Source organism: Sciurus vulgaris, assembly GCF_902686455.1.
Source record: "Sciurus vulgaris genome assembly, chromosome: 9".
In the NCBI taxonomy this organism is placed as follows: domain Eukaryota; kingdom Metazoa; phylum Chordata; class Mammalia; order Rodentia; family Sciuridae; genus Sciurus; species Sciurus vulgaris.
Genome location: NC_136469.1, coordinates 53,265,796 through 53,287,540, shown reverse-complemented (window position 1 = coordinate 53,287,540; position 21,745 = coordinate 53,265,796). Strand labels below are relative to the sequence as shown.

General features: G+C 34.7%; 1 protein-coding gene across 2 annotated transcripts in view; it reads right to left on the bottom strand.

Annotated features, from left to right (window-relative positions):
- Positions 1–21,745, bottom strand: part of TBCK (TBC1 domain containing kinase) — a 297,654-nt gene that overhangs the window by 263,426 nt on the left and 12,483 nt on the right. Inside the window, exon 3 of one of the 2 annotated variants that reach the window (XM_079154680.1) lies at positions 14,192–14,264. In XM_079154680.1, coding sequence (XP_079010806.1) covers positions 14,192–14,264 — 73 coding nt within the window. Of the gene's footprint in view, positions 1–14,191; positions 14,265–21,745 lie in introns of those variants that run through there. The other variant, XM_079154681.1, reaches the window with a different exon arrangement.

Genomic DNA, 21,745 nt, shown 5'->3' with positions numbered 1-21,745 from the left:
ATCCCAAAGCCAATTTCATAGTAAATGGGGAAAAACTGAAAGAATTTCCTTTAAACTCTGGGACAAGACAAAGATGTCCAATCTCATTACTCCTATTAAATACAGTGCTAGAAATTCTAGCCAGAGCAATTAGGCAAGAGAAGGAAATAAAATGGATAACACAGGAAAGGAAGAAGTCAAATGATCACTATTTGTGTAGGATATGATCCTATACCTAGAAGATCCAAAATGACTCCACCAAAAGACTGCTAGAGCTAATAAACAAATTTGGCAGAATAGTGGGTCACAAAATCAATGTACAAAAATCAATAGCTGTCCTACATACCAACAACTAATCTGCTGACAAAGAAATGAGGAAAACAACTCCATTCACAATAGACTAAAAAAATATTTAAAAAAACCAGGAATAAATCTAAACGAGGAGGTAAAAGAGCTCTACAATAAAAACTACAGAACACTGGAGAAAAAAACGGAAGATGACGATGGAAAGACCTCCCCATGTTCATAGATAGGCAGAATATTATTAAAATGACCAGGCTATCAAAAGCAATCTACGAATTCAATGCAATCCCCATCAAAATGCCAATTACATTCTTCACAAAACTAGGGGAAAAAAAAGAAATCTAAAATTCATTTGGAAGAATAAAAGATTCAGAATAGCCAAAGCAATTCTAAACCAAAAAAGCAATGCTGGCAGCATCACAATACCTGACTTCATATTTACTACATCTGGAACAAATGCATATCTATATGGCAAACACTAACCTAAATACCATATAGAAATAATAAATTGAGATGAATTACAGATTCAACATAAAATCTAAAACTAATGCTTCTAGAAGAAAACATATCACATGGAATTATTATCTTCATGGCTTTGAAATAGAGAAAGGTTTCCAAACAGGATCAAAAAAAGCAATAACCATATTAAAGAAAATTTAATATGGTAGACTTCATCACAAATAACTGTTGCTCATAGATTCATTCTTAAAAAATGAATAAGTAAGCCAGACTGTCAGAAAATGTGTGCAAATAATGTCTAATTAAGAATATGTATGAAGAAGATACAAAGAATAACTATAAATAGATAATAACCCACTAAACAGGGATAAAAAATTGAACAGATATGTGTGTCATGATGTGAACACCCAATAAGGTCATAAAAATGCTCAACATCTTTAGAACCTCATGGAAATAAAAATTAAACCTATGAGATACCACTTTACATCTACTACATATGTCTAAAATTAAAAAGCTGAAAGCTCCAAATGCTAGAAAGAATGGGAAGGAAGTATAATGCTCATATGTTGTTGTTGAGAATATAAAAGGTACACTTTGGGAAAAGATCTGTTTTTTTAAATAATATCAATCATATATATACCTTATAGCCCATCAATTATACATCTACTATTTACCCAAGAAAAATTAAAACATATGGCCACAGAAAGAGTCATAATTACACTCACAGCAACTTCAGTCATAATATCAAAAAATCTGGAAACAGCTCAGGAACTCATCAACAACAGAAAATTGCTAAACAAACTGTGGTGTATTCATAAAGTGGATAGCTCAGCATAAAAAACTAACTATGATACATGAAATCCATGAATAATTCTCAGAAACATTTTGCTGAGTGAAACAATTCTTACACAAAAGAGTACAAATAGCATTTCCCCAAATAGATAAAATGCTAGAGTAAGGAAAATAAATCTAAATTGAAAAAATATCCAAATGTGGTTGTAGCTGGGGACTGTAGGTGGAGTGGGGTAAAGACTCACTGGGAAGGGGTACAAGGGAAATTTCTAGGATGGTGGTGGTGATCAGGTCATAATACGCATTTGAAATACACAGGTATATATGCCAAAACTCAAACATTTAAAAAGGTTTTGTACTTCAATGAATATAAATTTTATCTAAAAAAAAGCACTGAATTTTAGTTAATGAAATACATCCTGAAATATTTAAATGAAGTGTGCACATATGAAAATTACTTTGAAATGCATCAAAATAATGAGATGGTTTAATAAATTAAGTTTAATACATATGTAGAAAGCAAAAGCTAGCAGCATGCTAGGTGAAATAAACCAAACCCCCAAAACCAAAGGCCAAATGTTTTCTCTGATATGTTCACAATAAGGGTGGGGGGGCTAGGGAAGAACAGAGTTACTTTATATTAGGTAGAGGGGAGTAAAGGGTACGGGGGAAGGAATGAAAGCAGAGTGAAACAGACACTATTTCCTCATGTATGACATGTATGACTGCAAGACCGATGTGATACTGCAATATGTATAATCAGAAGAATGAGATTAAACTCTATTTACGTATGATCTATCAAAATGTATAAATGCATTTACTGCCATGTATAACTAATTAGAACAAACAAAATTTTAAAAAAACTTAAAAGCTAGCAGAAAAATGTTAATTATAGCATCTAGGTATATAGCACAAGTCTTTCAACTTTCTATGTGTAAATGTTTTTTATATTAAAATGCTAGTCAAGAAAAAAATAAATTAAGGTGGTATAAAGATAATTTTAGATAACTAATATCTGTGAGAATTTGTTAGCATATGACTTAGACTAAAACAAAAATTTAAAGAAAGTTTTTCCAGCTGAAGAAAAATGATTCCAGATGGAAACTTGGATCAAACAAAGGGACAGAATAAAGAGTTCAGGAAATGGTAAATTCATAATTAAATGCAAAAGAATTTTCCCCCCTATCTCAAGTTATTTAAAGAAATTCTTTAAAGCAAAAATAAATAATAATGTATGGTCAGATTTATAATACAAGGTGAATACAAATGTAAAATGTACAATACCAAAAACGGGGAGGAGGGTAATAGAAGTATACTGATGAAAGGTTCCTACATTATATGAGAATTATCATAATATTAACTCATGGAAGACTATGATAAAATAAGAATGTATATTGTAATATCTACTTTAATAACTTTTACAAAAGCAAAAAACAAATAGTTAAAATATTAAGATAGAAAAAAAAAATTTTAACCCCCCCCAAAACACCCTGAGTCTGTTAGCCTGACTCCAAGTACTTGCTTAACTCAGCAATTTCTGCTCTTCAAAGATTTCCCAATAGGAAGTTATTCTGATCAATTACTATCCCTCTCTTTCTCTCTTGTATAGACAACATCACAAATTAAAATTCAAAAGGTTCCCTTGAAGTCAGTGCAAATCCTAAGCACAAATTTCCTTCTTGAGTTAGTTTACTGATGGTATCTCACTCAAGGAATTGTTCTAAAGGCAAAACCACGAGTAAAAGAAAAAGTGCTGATAGTTGACTACTGAGGCTATGTACAAAATTTTTTTTTTAATTTTTAATAGGAAGTTTTCTTAGTGAGTCAGGCACTGTGGCACATGCCTATAATCCCAGCAGCTTGGGAGGCTGAAGTAGGAGGATCACAGGTTCAAAGCCAGCCTCAGCAACTTAGGCCTTAAGCAACTTAGTGAGATCCTGTCTCAAAATTAAAAATAAAAAAAGGGCTGGGATATGATTCAGTGGTTAAACAACCAGAGTTTAATCCCTGGTACAAAAACAAAACCAAAGAAGTTTTCATAGTGAAAATAATTTCCAAACAGATAATGCCTATCATTCTCAGATCATTCTATTTTTAAAAAAGAGCTTTTCAAAGGTATATAATTTCTTACTTCACTGGTAAAATTATGAAATGCAGATATTATACTTCCTATTTCCAGAGAGTTAAAATAAGTGTATGATTCTTAAAAAGCTAACCACCTATTATTACCTTTTATATTTCCCACAATGACTCCATTCACTCATATCAAACAGAATAAATATTACCTTCTTACATCAGATAATTGCAAATTGGCTCCCTGTAAATGAGGCTCAATACTTGGTATTGTTTGGATCATGGTGTTTTAAAACTTTTAAATTATTCCACAGCATTTAAAATTTTAGAGATTTTACATATGAATTCAGATTCTGAACTGCTTTGAAGTTTTAATAGATATGGCCACACCAGGCCACATTCCCCATGAAAATAATAGCAGTTTAGTTTTGGCTGTCACTTTTCAGTGTGGAACATGCTTTCCAGTTTAACCAAGCTTTAGCTCAGTACACTTTTAAACTACCTTCCTGGTGACATGAGTTAATAATCTTTCTGTATGTACATTTCCCATTCAAAACTCAGTCTTTTCTTCCTCACTATAGTCCTTACTCTTACTCCATTTCTAAATATAGTGCATCTAATACTTCATAAAAATTTCAATGGACGTATTATACTTTTTAAAAAAGTACCTCTAATATGAAGTCAAGTCAGTATTATATATCAACATATTCACATGATCCCTGACCATTCTTTTTTGTGTATAAACACTGAAGTGTTTCCCTCTCCACAATAAGGATTTTATTTTAATAAAAAGTTTATTACCGATTATTATTCTGGAAATTAGCACACACTAATGTTTGAATTTAAACCTTATTAAACTTTGAGTTTTTCCATAACTCGCTAGTTTGAGTGACTCTGAACTTTTTCCTCAATAACAGTGGTTAAACATGCTTATAACTGTTGAAAGGATAAGGGTAGCCATCACTTCACCTCTCTTTAGAAATGAAAATATAATTAATACTATGAAATCTAGACTTAAGTAAAGGAAGACTTGAGTACTTACCTGTGTAAAGAATATGTTAGATGAGCTGGGGATTAGCTCAGTGGTAAAGCACTTACCTAGCATTCACAAGGTCCTGATTTGGATCCCCAGCACCAGCAAAAAAAAAAAAAAAAAAAAAAAAAAAGGAAAAGAGTGTGGTAGGTAGAATTCTAAATATATCAACCAAAAGGACCTGTCAGTTAGTTATTCAAACAATTACTAGTCCAGGTACTGCTGTGAATGGATTTTGCAGGTGGAAATAAGGTTGCTAGCCTCAAAATATGAGAATATCCTGAATTGTTCAGGTGAGCCTAATGTCATCCAATGAGCCCTTAAATATAGAAATGCAAATCAGAAATTGAAGAGGGTGGTAGAAGAGGAGGGAGAAGAGTTCACAGATTCAAAATGAGAAGGTTTGGCCTGCTGTTACTGTCCACAAGACTGGAAATGCTGGTGCTTCTAGAAGCAAATGTCTCCTGAAAACAGATAGCAAGGAAATGGGTATATCAGTTCTACAAGAGTTGATACCAACCTGACTATGCCTGGCAATGGATTCTTTCCTAGAGCCTCCAGAGGGAATGTAGCCTTACCAACACTTAGATTTCAGTCTTGTTAGATTTGAAACACAGAAAGCAGCTAATTCCAATGGATTCCTGACATAAAGAACTGTGAAAATAATAAATACGTGTTTGTTTCCTGCTGCTGAAGTTGTGGCAATATGTCACAGCAGCAATAGAAAACTAATAAGAAGGTTGAAAAAAATTGTTTTTTAAATCTGTCTTCACCCAAACCCAAACTGAGCAAGACTAGAGACCATTTACTTATACAGTATTAAAATATTTAATAAATTGCTAGAAGCAAGTATAAAATCTACTTTAATACTTCCTCAAAAGCTAATGTTATCTTTCCTCAAACTATATTCCCAAAAAGTGTTTTTTTTCTGACTAGTGCTTAGCAAAGTCTTAGGAATTGTGCCACTAGAACATTCTAACTGCTAAGCATATTTTTTTGAGGCCTCAAACCATAACTATACACCAGCTTGCCTAGTTTGTGTAATGTGATTTACATTGAACACCTGCTTTTTTCATGGGCTCTGGAGCTTTAGCAATGGCAGACAGGCATAAAGGTACTTTGTGCCCATGTGATGAACTGCCAATAAACCCCCCTTGACAATTAGACTCAGGTGAACTTCCTTAATAGACAACACTTTGCATATGTAATCACAATTAGACACAGGAAGAATTAAGACCTGGGAGAGGACTCTGGGAAGCTTATGCCAGCTTCCCTTCATAGTTTCTTCCACAAGCATTTCTTTTTTCCCCTTTGCTCATTCCATTGTGTACTCTCTTGCTGTAGTACACTGTAACCATGCACATAATGACTTTCTGAGTCACAGGAATGACACTAATGCATTACAACAGCTGAGAGTCGTGTTGGGGACCTCTAGCATACAATTCTCACTACCTCAGTCATAATAACTTATTAATGCAAACAAGAACACCAATTATTACTCTTGCTTCTAAGTCTAAATAATTTCCCCTAATTTTTACTAAATAAAATTGTGATAGGTATAATTCTAAGATGGCTCCCAAGATCTCTGCTCCCTAATGCATAAGCCTTGTATAATTCTAAGAATATGAATATGATGAATTTTATCAACATGATGGAATAATGTTTTATATAGTACCACTGACATTAAGAATGGGGATTATTTGGATAGGTCTGGTCTTCTCACCTGAGTCCCTGATATCTGGGTCAAGGATAGAGAAAAAAGTAAAAAGAGAAATTCAATGCATGAGTGAGGTCTGTGATATGTGATTCACCATTCCTGGTTTTGAAGATGGAGAGAGCCATATGACAAAGAATATGGATGACTTCTAGGCAGCCCCCTCATACAGAGTAAAGGAAACAGAGATGCAATCTAGAATTATAAGGAACTGAATTCTGTTAACAACCTGAATGAGCTTGGGCAGTGGAAAAATCAATAATTTGTTTTCTATAATTATCAACATCATTGTTTTTAAAAATCAAGAAAATTAAAACCAAATTACCAAGTTCATATTTGCAATATGCTTTCACCAAAACTCATTTGTTTTGGAAATTAAATTATGGTATATGATTAAAAGAAATATAATAGGGAAATATTCAAATTGCATGATGGAACTAAAAATGTAATTCACTCAATAGTTCATTTATTAACACATTTACTATATTTAAATTTGTATGCTAACAATGCCAGGAGACAGAAAAGTGAATAAATTACAGTATATGTATCAAAATGGTTGATTAGGGAAGATAAACCATTCCTTCCTTAATTCTAGAATCACAGGCAAACAATTATAATTTGGAAGAAAGATAACTTGCTGCTAGAGAAATACGATGTAATAAATTTGGAAGAGAAAAATTTAATATCTGCTCTGGTTGAGAAGAAGGAATAAAAAGGAAGACATAGGAAAGTGTATTACTTGAGAGAGTATTAGACATTGTGCTAAAAATTGGAGATAACATCATTGGACAAAAAAAAAAAAAAAAAAAAAAAAAAAACCTCCTTCTTCATAGTATATTCCAAATCTCTGACACTCAATGTTTTCAACTATATGTTGGCAACAATAAAAACTACTTGCATAATCTAGACACTATTTGGAAATAATTTAGAGTTAGATTGAAGTCAGATTCTTAAGCTTATAAAATGCATTTTCTTCAGGAAAAAAATGCAAAGTCACCAAATGTTTTTGAGGAGAGCATTGTCTGATCATTAAGAATATTAATGTAACAGAGAAAGTAGGTGTGACTGGAATATGGAAAGACTAAAGTCAGGAAGATCATTAAGGAGAATGCTGCAACAAAATAGTCAAGTTGTTGGTCGATGAAGACCTAAATCAAATAATGCAGAGGTCAGCAAAGATGTGAGAAATATCACCAAGGTTGAGAGTACTTGACAAGGAAGAGAGTGTAGGGTTCAAAAGGAAAACACTATGCAAAGTCCCAAGTCTGAGTGAAGAGCACCCATTGGTATTATTTTCCTTCTTTAAACAAAACAGGAAAAAAATACAAAGAAAAATATAGATCAGTTATATGAATATCTAATTTACGTGACTACATCATAATATCAAATGCATTTTGAAACTAGGCCCCTGAAGGGGACAAAAAGTATGAATGTATGAGTCTAAACTTCTACCATAAGCTTTTATTTCAAAATAAGGATTTTCTATATTTATCAGGAAAAAGTAGTAGAAATCATCAGAAATTACCTGTGGCCCATTCTTCCACTCTGGACCACATTCCAGAAGGTGTCCAAATTCCTTGAAGAGTCTCATGCATTGAGTAAGCAATATTTTAATAGGGGCAAATAAAATCTACTCATCCAAGTAAGTCAAATCATGTTTTCCATCAAGCTATTAAACAGCTACAGACATAGTCTGCTTCCCATCCAAGTCTCATGGTATTCTGTTAAACTTTCAAAACTATAGCCCTAAAAACGTAACAAACTACATTTTATTACAGAAACATGCTGGCACTGCACACCCTTCCTTCGCTTGCAAATTTAAGGACAAAGCAGAAACAGTACTGCAAGTGCCAAAATTCTCCTGAATATCTATGAGCTACACTTCTCCTTATTTTCATAGAGTAAGCAAAAGTATAAGCTCTGCATATATAATTACTAACACAAAAGGGAAATACTTCCCACATAACACCTAGATTTAAAATTTGATTTAAATTTCCTCATGCTAGCTTTAATAGGAGTAATAAAGGTACATCACTTTTGATATTTCCTAGAAAGTCTTCTAGAGCACAGATGAGATCTGAATTTCTCTTCAGTCTCTTGAATTGGTTTAAACATAGCAATTAAATAGATTCACAGGTAACAAATGATGACTTCAAACAAGTCTTCCAAATTCTATTATTTTTCTTGAAACATACCGAATATAATTCCATGATTTATATTTCCAAATAATAATTTTGATAGGTGAACTAGAGAGAAATGTTGGAAAGATGGAACTCTAGTACAGGTAACATAAAAGCCACTGAAAAGAGAGCAGGTTTCTCCCAAAATTAATTCCATATATTTGAGCCTGAATAAACTTTAAAGAAAATGTTGAGTATTTTTCTCCTTTAAACCAGATTACTAAAACATGTGCACAAATAACACTGCTCTATAAAAAACTAACTCAATAAAACCTCAAGGTCATAACACAAACATTATTTTCTGCTTAGATTACATGAATTCTCAAAAGGTTTTTATGGCCATTATAACTACAGAGAAGGAGAATGCTTGATTTTCTAGTGGAATCTGAAGCTAAGATAGTCTTAAGTTGTAATCTATTAGTAATGGCAATTACTACTATGATGGTAAATTACAATATTCATTAGTTTAATATTAAATCTATCACACAAGAAGCAAATTGATACAAGTCTCATCTCAAGACTCAAGTTTCTAGTTTTCATTCCCCTACTCTTTCCTGCCAATTTTAAATTTAAATTTTTTTCAAAATATAAATCAAGGAAGCTATATGCCTTGAATGATAGTTATTTCCAAATAATCCCAGAAAACTGGCAGCTTACAGTTTTATAATTACATACAAACAGATGAGTAAAAATCATGAGTCTCAAATTACAATCCCATCTAAATAGAAGATTTCCTGTTTACTTGTGCATCTGCCTTTCTTACAGTTGCAAGGTGCTTACTTGGCAGTAAAGAACTAATTTATAAGTCTTAAGAACATCTCACTTTCCATAAACAGGGTACCGAATTAAAATACAGCACATCAACCCTGCACATGAAACACACTTTGTTCATGGAGACTGAGACTCGGAAACATGTAGAAGTCAAATAGTTTTCAGCAAAACTAATTTAGATGGATGGATTAGGTAACAACTCAAAATTGAACCGGACAGAAACATTTCTATTCAAAGACAGTAACTACTGAATGTTATATTTCAAAGGTTACATGGGAAATACGAATTCTACTCTATTAAAATAATTAAAAATAGTACTTTATATACACAAATGTTTAAATACATCTCACTCGAAGAAAGTTATGAAGACCTGTAAAGGTTGATATATTCTGTTTAAAATACATGAAAATGACTACTATAAAATGTAAATGGCATAAAACAATATTAATTTTGCATTTAATCTTATTTACATTCAAATTACAAGCACTTTAAATCTTATTTACAATTAAATTACAAGTACTTCAAAGACTGTGTTTCTATCTATAACATTTTTTCAACGTTATAACATTTTGTCAATCCTTGAAGACAGACCCAATGGGGTTGAAGAGAGCTGCCTTCTTTTCACTGTAGAAACTACTGACATTTCACAGCTAACATATTCATCATCTCTAAAAAAGATGACAAGCACAGAGAGCTAAAAATTTTAAAAGCTAATGGGTATAATCTCAGTGGTAAAGAAATTTGGATTGTCTTAATTTATACAATTGAAAGTTAAAAACAGTAAAAAGAAAAAAAATAGAAGGAGTTGAAGTAAAGTGATGAAAATGGAAATCTGTCTTCTGAATCACCAAGGTTTTTTCTTTTGCATCAATCTTTTAACTAAGTCAAGGAGAGGCATATCTGGGCAGAGAGAGAGTGTGGCAATGGGAGAGAACATTCTGCAGAAACTGTCATCCTAATATCAGAGGCCTATTCTCATATGGCTATGAAGTTCTCTGGAACTGCTGGGAACTCAAAACCATGGGTAAGTTCTATTTTCAGAACGTAGGACAATTTTCATTATGTTTCATTATGGCATGGCTATATCCATGAAGACCCTAGTCCACCTCTAGTACTTCTGGGTATTACCTTATACTCTACCCTTTCTTTTTAGGATAAACTCCTTCCTTTCTTCTGTCCCACATAACCTAAATGAATTTGAATAATTTTAAGAACTTCAGTTATTTTTTAATTAGTGTTAATGCTGTTTAAGAATTTCACCTTTCTTTTTTTTTTTTTTTTTTTTTTTGGTACTTGGATGATCTCTAAGACTTCTGTGGTCCCAAGTGGTCCAGTTCCCAAGTGGTCCCCAATGAGCACAGACTCCAGAAATTCATTTTCTTGAGTAGTTTCCTCCCATGCTGGTTAGAGTTATTGTCCTGTCTGTGCAACCAAAAGAATACTAAGGAAATGGCAGTGTACAGTTGTTGAAGTTAGATCACAAAAGGCACTGAAGCTTCTCCCCTGCTTTCTTTTCTCTCTTAGATTGTTCACTATGTGTGAGTAAGAAGGAGGTCTGTAGAAAGACCCTCCATGGAGGGGAGAATCAAAGCCTCATGTCAACGACTGGTACCATTTTATGAGTGAACCCTTTTAGGAACAGACCACCCACTCCCAGTCAAGCTTTCAGATGATGGCAGCCCCATCTGTTGTGTTGACTAGTCTCCTCATGACCTTATTTCCTAAGTTAGAACCATCCAACTAAGTCATTCCTAAATTTCTGACCCAGAGAAATTATATTAAATAATAAATGTTTATTGCTGCTTTAAACCATTAAGTGTTGAGGGAGTTTATTAATCAACAATAAATTAATATTATGTCCTCCAAAAACTAAAAAAATAAAGAATAAAAAGTAAGCCATTGGATCAAGCACCTTCATTAACATCATATGTCTTTAAGAGGAATTCAAAACTCAAGCCAAGTAAATAACTCAACAAGCTTCCTTTGAACTTATGGTATAACTTACATAGGTGAAATGCATACATCTTAAGTGTACATTTTACTGAATTTTGACAAAAGCATTCACCATGTATGTAATACCCAGATCAAAATGTAAAATATTTCCATCACTTTGAAAAGGTTCCCCAAAGCAATTTTAAATTAATTCTTACATTACACCCTTCTCCCAGTCTCACTCAAGCACTGATTTTCTATCATCACAGACAAGTACTGATTGTTCTGGCTATTCATATATATATCAAATATATAGTATATGTTTATATACATATATATGTATCTATACACACACACTCCCCTAAGAATAGAACTGTATATTGCAATGGAATTGCAGGATATATGTACCTAGTAATGGAATTGCAGGATATAAAACAGATGTTTCTTTCTGTAAAAATTTAGCATTTTAAGTTATAACACTAAAATTTTACATTCAGATTTTCTATAGGTTCTTCCACTAAGGAATCTACCATTTAAATAAAAAGTGATAGTTTAATATGTTAGTATAAGAAAACTGATATGTAAGTGCAACTGATCAATATAGTACCATGAGATATAATGCATATTAAAAAGCTGAGCATAACTTATTCTAGAATGATCCTTAGATCAAATACAATTTTTTGTTTTACAGATAAGGAAAATGATAAGAGGCTTGTGCAAGGATGCCATGCTAGTCAAAAGTTTTTACATTACACACACTGCATAATAAATCTTTATACAAATTTAACCCAGGCTCAGATGAAATATTTTTCATAGATGAAAATGGCCGAAAATGATTTTGAATTTTAATGATATGGTTTAGAATATTCCTCAAAATCTCATAAATTGAAGACTTGGTCCCCAATGCAGCAAGGTCTAGAGGTGAGGATTTTGGGAAGAGGTGGGATCCTGAAGGCTCTAATGTTATCAGTGGACAATGCACTTGATGGACTGAAATTTCAAATGAATTATTAGTAGGTGGGACAAAGTTAGAGGAAGTGGGTCATTGGGGACCCTTGAAGAATATATCTTGTACCTGGAGCTTCCCCCTCTCTCTTTGCTTTCCAATTGCTAAGATTTGAGCAGCTTTCCTCTGCAATGCCTTTCCACCATGATGTTCAGTCTCATCTTAGGTCTAAAGCAATTGAGTCAGACAACCATAGACCTAAAACCTTAAAAAGCCAAAGTGAATATTTCTTCTTCTAATTTGTTCTTTTCAGGTATTTTTATCACAGTGACAAAAAGCTGACTAACATAAGAATCAACTAGCTTTTATAGAGAATTACTTTTAGTAGCAGTGACACAAATTTTAGTATAAATTTGAACTAGTGAGCAAAGAATAATACTATGTGTTTTTAAAATAATCAAAGATTGGTGACATTATACAAATGACAACAATAAAAACAATCCCTAAATAAGGTTAAGCTACTTCTAAATACATAGAAAAGTCACTATATTACCTATGGTCAGATTAGACCTTTGTAAAGAAGAACATATGACTATGATAAACATGGTATCTGCATTTTTACTCAAGGATCTCAGAGCCTTTTATTTGGAAGCCAAATCATTTAAAGTACCAAGGAAAGTTCTATTCAATTTGTTTTACTCCCATAAAATTATCAGCATTTAATAAGATATTCATTTTTGTTCCCTTGAAAAAGATTTCCTTTCATCCAGAATATTGTGGTGGTAGAAAAGTGTTAACCAATGAGAACAAAAATATTTTTAAAAACTAGGATGGCACAGGATCCCCCAATAACCCCTCTTTCCCCACCATCTTATTTGTGTCCTAATCAAAAATTAGTGTCTTGATTCTCAGTGACCCAACTACCCGCAGGTTTTTCCCAGAAGGCTTGAGCCCAAGACAGAGCTTTGAACAGTCCCAGGCACTGATAACAAGTGTTATAAGTTGTTGCCCAAAACGCTTAGAGAAACTGGTCTCAGTTCTCATTAAAAATTCCTTTAACATTTATATGAACTTCATACCCTGACCCCTTGCTGCAGAATATCATTTTTGCTAAATCTTAAGAATAAGCTGGAGCACTCCATTTCCCTAATAAATGCTTGATCCCCTGGCATTTAGTGCTTCTTTCTTTGGAATCTTAACTGGTCCTACTTTGGGATAGTATGGGGAATTCCCTTATTGGTACTCCCCTGCCAACACGTTTGAGGCAACTGCAGTTGGAGGTTTGGAAGGATAAAACAGATAATTACAATTCCATAAAGTCTGATAACAAGCATTTTTTTACAGTTCCATAAAGTCTTACAGCAAGCATTTTTTATCAATCTAATACAACTTTCTTAGTTGTATTAGATTGATAAAAAATCTTAGTATATCACTAAAGATACACGTTGATGATTTTAACATAAATTTCAAATATTCTATAAAACAGTTAATTTAACAGAAGATTTGTAATAAAAGTTTAGACCATACATTATTCTTGTCAAAAGATAGAAAATAAATTTATTGAGTTGTTTTAAATAGCTGATTCAAACTGAATCATTAAATTTTATTTAAGTCATGATTATTATTTCTTTCTCCTCCTCACTATGACCTTTACTTAACACAGTTCATTATATTCAGAATATAAATTGGGAACACCAGAACTTCAGGAAAATAACCTTAGCTACTAAAATGCTTAGGGCTAGGAAGATTAAAAATTTTCATATGCATATGTTCTTTTCAGGTATTTTTTAAGGTACTTCAGAGAATGACTTCTTTACAAAACCTGAAAACTGGACAATGCTTACCTGAATTTCTATGTAGCTTATGAATTAAATTTCCTAAAATAAAAATTTATGCCTTGATTTTATCATTATACAAGTAACAGAAGAAATCAAAATTCTGTAGTTTCTACATAAAATGCCCTTTTATTTGCCAATTTTTTATTTACTTGTCCTGATATTATACAGTACCTCACAGGTTTTCTTTCTCGTAACAAATCTTCCAGACTCCGTTCACAGTGTTCAGCCACCACGACTAGTCTTTCTGAGCAAAAAAAAGGAAATCCACTTTATATTTGATTAGCACTGAAGTTATTGTCATATAGTTAAATAATAGAATCTTAAAGTTCTATATTAAATACATTTAAAAATATATACAATAGGATAAATATCTAGTTAAATAAGTAATAATTGTTTTGCATCTTACAGTTTTTCTCTAGAGTTTCTCTTATATGTTTCATGAAAAACAGAAGGAATGGTTGATCTTGGGATAAAAGAAATGAACCCTTTGATATAAACTGGAAGACTGCAAAGATACAAAGAAATTTTAAAGGGGCAGAGAAATTTGGGAAGTAGGTATTGCTTTGACAGTCTGATTCAAAACAAAAGTCTTTGAAATGAAATTCAGAACTTGAGAAAAGTAGAAATATTTTGAATAGGGACTACAGAGAGAGAAAAGAAAAATCAACCTGGAATTACATTTGCAACATCATGAGGCCTGCTGATATTAAATAATATAAAATGATAGTAGACCATTTTATAATGTAATTCTTATTTTTTATATTAAATAAAATGACAGTAGACCACATTATAATGTAATTTTTATTTTCCAACAGATCAGCTGCTTGAAATAAGATAGCACAGGTCTGAGGATCAATCCATACCTTTTTTTTTTTTTTTTTTTTTTTTACTTATCCATTATCCCTAGTGACTAATATCATATCTGACACAGTGACAGATCAGTTTTTGTTACACGAATCTAGGAACAAAAGAAAGTATAACTGAGTTTAGAAGTGATTAGAGATTTTGAAAGGTCATTTCAACAGTTTCATTTAAAAGAAATTGGGCTATTATAAGTTTATATGCAAAATGGGTTCTGAGCTATGCAAGGAAGAAAGTTAATACAAAACATAAAGACATTATGATAAACAATACAGAGATTCCTTAAAAAGTGAAAGTAGATCTACCATATTATCCAGCTTTTCTACTTTGGGATACAAATCCAAAGAAATAAAATCAGCATACCAAAGGAATGCCTACACACCCCATGTTTACTCAACACTATTCATAAAAGCTAAGATGGAATAGCTTTAGATGCTCATCAACAGATGATTGGATTAAGAAAATCGTGTGTGGAATGGAATCTCATTTGATCATCAAGAAGAAGAAATGCTGTAATGTATAGCAAAATAGATGGAAATGAATTCATTGTGTTATAGAAATAAGCCAAATATAGTTAGACAACATACTCTCATATGTGGAAGCAAAAATGAGTGAACATGAATGTAGAATGGTCATTATTAGTTGTTGGGAAGGGGATGTGGGAAGATGGATAAAAGGAAGTTGGATTTGATCAGTCCAACTGTAGGCATGTGTGGAAATATCACACTGAATCCCATCAATACATACACTTAATACAAGTTAATAAAAGATTTTTAAAATTTGAGGAAAAAAGCAGTGACAGTGAGAAAAGATCAAGGAGTAAAGTCGCAAAGATACTAGAAATAGTGAAAACTACAAACAGAAGGTTTGGTGAAAATGATAAACAAGCAAAAGTAGAAAAAAGACACAGCAAAAGATTGGAAAGGGGAAAGCAGAAGTTGAGAATAGATGATGTAGTATATGGGATAACTCTCAGTAACTGGTTCAACATATGCCCTTTCATGTGGGAGTAGAGAGTAAGACAAAGGATGATGATGTTATATGGGCAGTCATGTGGGGTGTGAGGGTAAGGGATCATCTTGGATTACATCTTGGAAGTTGAAACTGTCTAATGTGTTAGCATTACACAGAAGGATCTGAAATACAAAAGTTAAAAATACTCTAAATGCAAACTATCACTTTCAGATAAAAATTTCAATTAAACAGGAAGGGGAAGAGAAATAGTCGAAGACAAAGATAGGGAAGGGCTTTCACAGGGATATTTAATAGGAATTTGAAGAGAATTAAATTTGAAAGAACACTTAGTGAGGAAAAAAGGAAAAATAATATAAGGAAGCCATGAGATAAAAGTTCAAGTTCTCACTCAATTAAAAAAAAAAAAAAAAAAAGAGTACATGAAGCTGAACTCCACGCAATTTAGTGCAACTGTGAAGTTCTAAAGGAAACAAAACAGATACCAGAAAACCAAAACAGAAAACTGTATTAGGAATACAGTTGCTTTGTATTACCACATTTGATCAGTTTTCCTATACCTATCTGGCTCCCTCCCCTTAGTCTCCTCTGTAGATCATCAGCTCTTTCATCTAAAATGAAATATTGCCTGTTTTTCTACCTTTGATTTTGGATCTTCTAATTGTATTTTCTCCTTATCTACTTCCAAGGCTGAAAGATGGTTAAATTTTATTTTTAGATTTGAACTCTCTTCTGAACTATAGGCTTTTATAGCCAATTTCTTGCTTAATACAAGTCACCTGAAATTCAAGAGAAGCAAAACTGAACTTTAAAGTTTGTCTTCAAGTTTCTCTGGTACTATGTCAATAAATGGTACCACTATACAGCCAGTTTCTCTAGGTACAAACTTAGGAGTAAGCTTTCTCAAATTACATACTATTACTATCTCCCAAATGTTTCCAGAATCTATGTAGTTTACTTCATTTGCAACAGCCTGGGTTCAAGTCAGCATCATCTCATTAGGTTACTGTAACAATCTCTTAACTGTTCTCGCATACACTCTTTTTCTTAAATATATTCTTTTAGTTGATGATGGTTGATGGATATTTAATTATTTATTTATTTATTTGCAGTACTGAGAATCGAACCAAGTGCCTCACACATACATACTAGACAAGCGCTCTACCACAGAGCTACAATCCCAGCCCTCACATAAACTCTTACTCCACCCCCTACATATTTTCACACTAATGTTCAAGTGATAAAATAATAACAAATCTGAACAAGGAACTCCTTATCTTCTTCTTTTGTTATTTTATATTTAGCTCATCGACTTTAAGCCACTCTGATCTTCCTACTGCCTTTGGGCACCTGGGTTTCCATTGTCTGAAATGATCTTTCCCAATTTCTGCATTTAACTCCTATTATGGAGAGGTTTCAAGATGGCGGCCTAGAGGGTGGCTGCATTTCATGTTGCTCCAGGACTCAGGACTCAAAAGAGGAGATATTGAGACGCTTGGGACCAACTCAAAGCAGCCGGGTGACTCTCACCCCCTGGGGAGGCATCCCGGATGGGACGGTGGTCCCGGAACGCAGGAAACTTTGTGAAGTAGAACTGCCGGCGAGACGCCCCTCCCCCCGCTGGAGCAGTGAACTCGGACAGCTGGGAGCGTAAAGGAGACCGCTCGGCACAGCGCTGGGACTCGGAGCAACCACTGGGGCTCCGGCGGCTGCCCAGGGGAAGAGTGGCGAGGAGAGCTGTGTGGACTCAGGACACGGGGGCCTGCCCTGGGGAGGAGGAGGAGGAGCGTGGCCACTTGGATTTGGAGTGACTGCACCAGAGCTACAGGCCGTTGCCAGAGGAGAAGCTGCGCGGCAAGCTGTTTGAACTCAGAACAACGCTTCTGAACACCGGGGCCTGCCCTGAGGTCGAGGAGGAGGAAGAGGAGCGCGGCCGCTTGGATTCGGGGTGACTACACCAGAGCTACAGGCGGTTGCCAGAGAAGGGGCTGCGTGGCGAGCTGTTTGGACTCAGACCACTTCTGAACCCCGGGGCCTGCCCAGAGGAGTAGGAGGAGGAGGAGGAGGAGCGCGGCGGGGCGTGTGGACTCGCAGTGACTGCATTAGCGCTCCAGGCGGCTGCTCAGAGGAGAAGGCGAGTGGTGAGTTGTTTGGACTTAAAGTGACAGCTCCTGAACACAGGGGGGCTGCCTGGAGGAGAAGCGTGGTGGGACGCTTGGTCTTGAGTGGCCGTACCAGAGCTCCGGGCGGTTGCCCAGAGGACCCGTGCTGCGGGTCACGTGGACTCAGAGCCACTCAGAGCGACCGCTCCTGAACACCCCGGGGGTTATCTGGAGAAGGAGGAGGAACGGGGAGGGTCACTTCGACTCGGAGTGATTGATTGCCCAGGGCTACAGGTGGTTGGTGGAGGTGGAGGCACGCAGTGAGTTTCTTGGACTCCTAGTGACCCCACCGGAATACTGGGCGGCTGTCTGGAGGAAGAGGCGTGTGGCGGGTCTCTGGGATTCAGAGCAATTGTACAGGGCCCCAGGTGGCTGCTCAGAGGAGGGGCCGCATAGCCAGGCGATTAGGTGCAGAGCAGGGTCCCAGGATCTAGGAGGCTTCTTGGTGGAAGAGCCGCACAGAGACAGGCTTAGGGCGGAGCGAAGGTTCCAGGCCTGCGGGCAGATTCTCTGAGGAAGGGCAGCCTAAGGAGAGTCATCTGCAAAGGGTGAGGCTCCCAGGCCCAGGAGGTAGGGCCGGGCCCCTGGGAACTTTGCAGAGGAAGGCAGCCCAGCCCAGGCGGTAGCTGTAAATTGAGGGGAACCTCTAGGAGGGAACTGACCAGCGAGACCTTCCCACTGGGTGAGTCTTCCCTGCTGGGTGAGGTTTCCCCACAAGGACGGTAAAACCAGAGACTCAGGCCCAAACAGGCCTTGCCTCAGCCCACAGCCTAGGTCCCCTTTGGTTGACCATTGGTCAACAAGTGGAGGCACCTCTGCCCACTAGCAGGGATTATACCCCACCTGAAGGCCACCACTCCTAGAGAGGCAGCTTCCTTGTGGAGCACCGCATTATCAACTTCCTCCAAGACTTCAGCCTACTGAAGGCTAAGGGGGGATATATATAGAAATCTTCAGGGACATTGTAAGTCAATAGAGGAAATCTGCAATATCTCAGCGGTCCTCTGATACCTGAACAATATGAGAAAACAAGGAAAGAAAATGCTGCAAACAAATCTAGATGTTACATCAATAAAACCCAATGACAGCATGGCAGAAGAAATGACAGAAAAGGAGTTCAGAATGTACATAATTAAAATGATCAGAGAAGCAAACGATGAGATGAAAGAGCAAATGCACGCACTGAATGATGAGATGAAAGAGCAAATGCAAGCATTGATTGATCGCACCAATCGACAGTTAAAAGAGCAAATACAGGAAGCAAAAGATCATTTCAATAAAGAGTTAGAGATATTGAAAAAAAAACAAACAGAAATCCTTGACATGAAGGAAACAATAAACCAAATTAAGAACTCCATAGAAAGCATATCCAATAGGATAGAACACCTGGAAGACAGAACCTCAGACATTGAAGACAAAATATTTAACCTTAACTCCTATTATGTAACAAAGTGGTTAAGAGCATAGAATATTTTTGTCCTGGCCTCAAATCCTAACTTTCTACTCATTAGCTAATTGACCTCGGGAAAGTTTGCTAACCTCTCTATGCCAGTTTCCTCTTCTGTACAAGGAAGAAAACAGAGTTGTTGCAAGGATGAATAAGCTAATAGAACAGGACCTTAGCTAAATATGACTTACAAAGGACTTTTCTAGTCCCGCAAATCTATTTGCTACTTATACAATGTACTCTGTTACACTATCTGGTAGTATTGTTTCAACTCTAAGGATTTATATACATTTTTATTTACCGTGTTTTTCTCTATAAATAATACATTTCATGTGGCAGGAATATCTTGTTCAGTATTAAATTATTAGTATCTAGAATGTCACCTAAAACACAGGCAGAGACTACACATGTATTTGTTAAATGAACTACTGGAACAAAGGTAGGATGTAGTCATTAAGAATGATGACAGTCATTAACTAAACAGAGATCTGCCCTGTGTAGAAAACGTCATGCTTACTTTGTAAACTAGATATAATACCTCATTCACACTTATATTTATAATAAAAACATCAGAATTTTAAAAAATGTTCATGTTCCATTAATTAACCATTTTAAATTAGATTTCTTAATTTTTATATATGTAAGAGATTTCCACAGTGTTTGGCACTAGATTAAAATTTGTCAGGCTCTTTTTGGTAGCTCTCTCAAGATATCAATAAACCAATGTTTGCCAAAGTTTCAAGATTCTATAGAACTTTTAAGCATTGTTTTAATAGTTCAGAGTCATAATCATTGGCAGAATATCAATGTTTCTCCCAGAGGTAATGAAGTGTACACCACAATGTTTCTAATATGAGCCAGTTTCTTCAAGAAATCATTAGGGAGACTCTGTTCTGAAATTCTGGACCACTGTTTAAAAATAACTTGTTTGTTATAAAAAAATTCAGTGTCATAGAATAAAATATTTGGGAATAATAATGTGCCAAATACAAATCAGCAATCCAGTGGCATTATTATTAAAAACAAATGTGAAGCTAAGATGAACATATAAATACTGTGAAATAATTCTTTTTCCTAACAAAGATTTGGTGAATGCCAAGAATCATATAGTGTGTTTAGTTTGAACTATATGTTTTAAGTCAAGGCTAAGAAACTGAAGGCTAAGAAAAAAAGATAACGAGAAAGTTGCATGGTGAGGTCATAAAGAATTTTTAAAATTATTTTTTTAATTTAGAGAAAAAAAGGTAAATCATAAATCTCTTCAAATAATGTGAAAATTATCAGGAAACATCATTCCTTTGTTATTCACTGTAAAAACTGAGACAGTTCATAACATTTAAAACATAATATTTAAACAAATATTTATGCAATGAAAGAAAGAAAAACACTGTGATTAAAAACTACTAGAGGTCCAGGACAGTGTGCTGGTCAGTTTTATGAGTTGACTTGGCTAGGCTGTGGTCCACTGCTATTAAACACAAATTTGGATGTTGCTATTAAGGTATTGTGTAAATGATTAAAGTCTATAACCAGTTTAAGTGAAGAAGATCATCCTAGATAATCTGGGTGATCCTGACTTGATCAGTTGGAAGACCTTAAGACAGAATTAAGGATTCCCCAAAGAAGAATAAATCTGTCCATGGACTGCAGCTTTAGTTCCAGTTCAAGAATTTTGCATGTCCTTGGGAGTCTGTCCTGTGATCTTGAATTGGACTAGCCAGCTGCCAGTTCCTAGTAATTAATATCTTTCTTTCTCTATGCATGTGTACAAATGCACACACACTCATCTTACTAGTTCTATTCTTTGATGCAACCTTGACTGATACGGTCATTTAGGCTGAAACTTATATGCTAGAGATACAGAATAAATTGTGTATACATATTAAACAATTCTACTTATTCTCTACCTAAATTTCAAATCTATTTAGTTAAATAATTCTGTTCTTTATTTCATCATCGATTACTGAAAGGTTTCTGGACAGTCAGTACCAAACAAAAAGTGATGCATTACCATTTATAATCTCACTCTGATTTTAAACATGCTGAAATTTCAAGTTCAAAAGAAAAATATTAAATTTCAAGTTAATTTAAATATTTTCATACTTTATTGGGTTTTTTCAAGGATACTTTCCTTCACTTTTAAAAATAAATCGTTTTAAAATTCTAATAAAATGTCTATTATTAAGATTAAATACTTCATCCTGCTGAGGTAGCAAGAAAACATCATCTTGAATCAATTTTGGTTGATCTACTAAAAGCCTGACCTCTGAGCTAACTTAACAC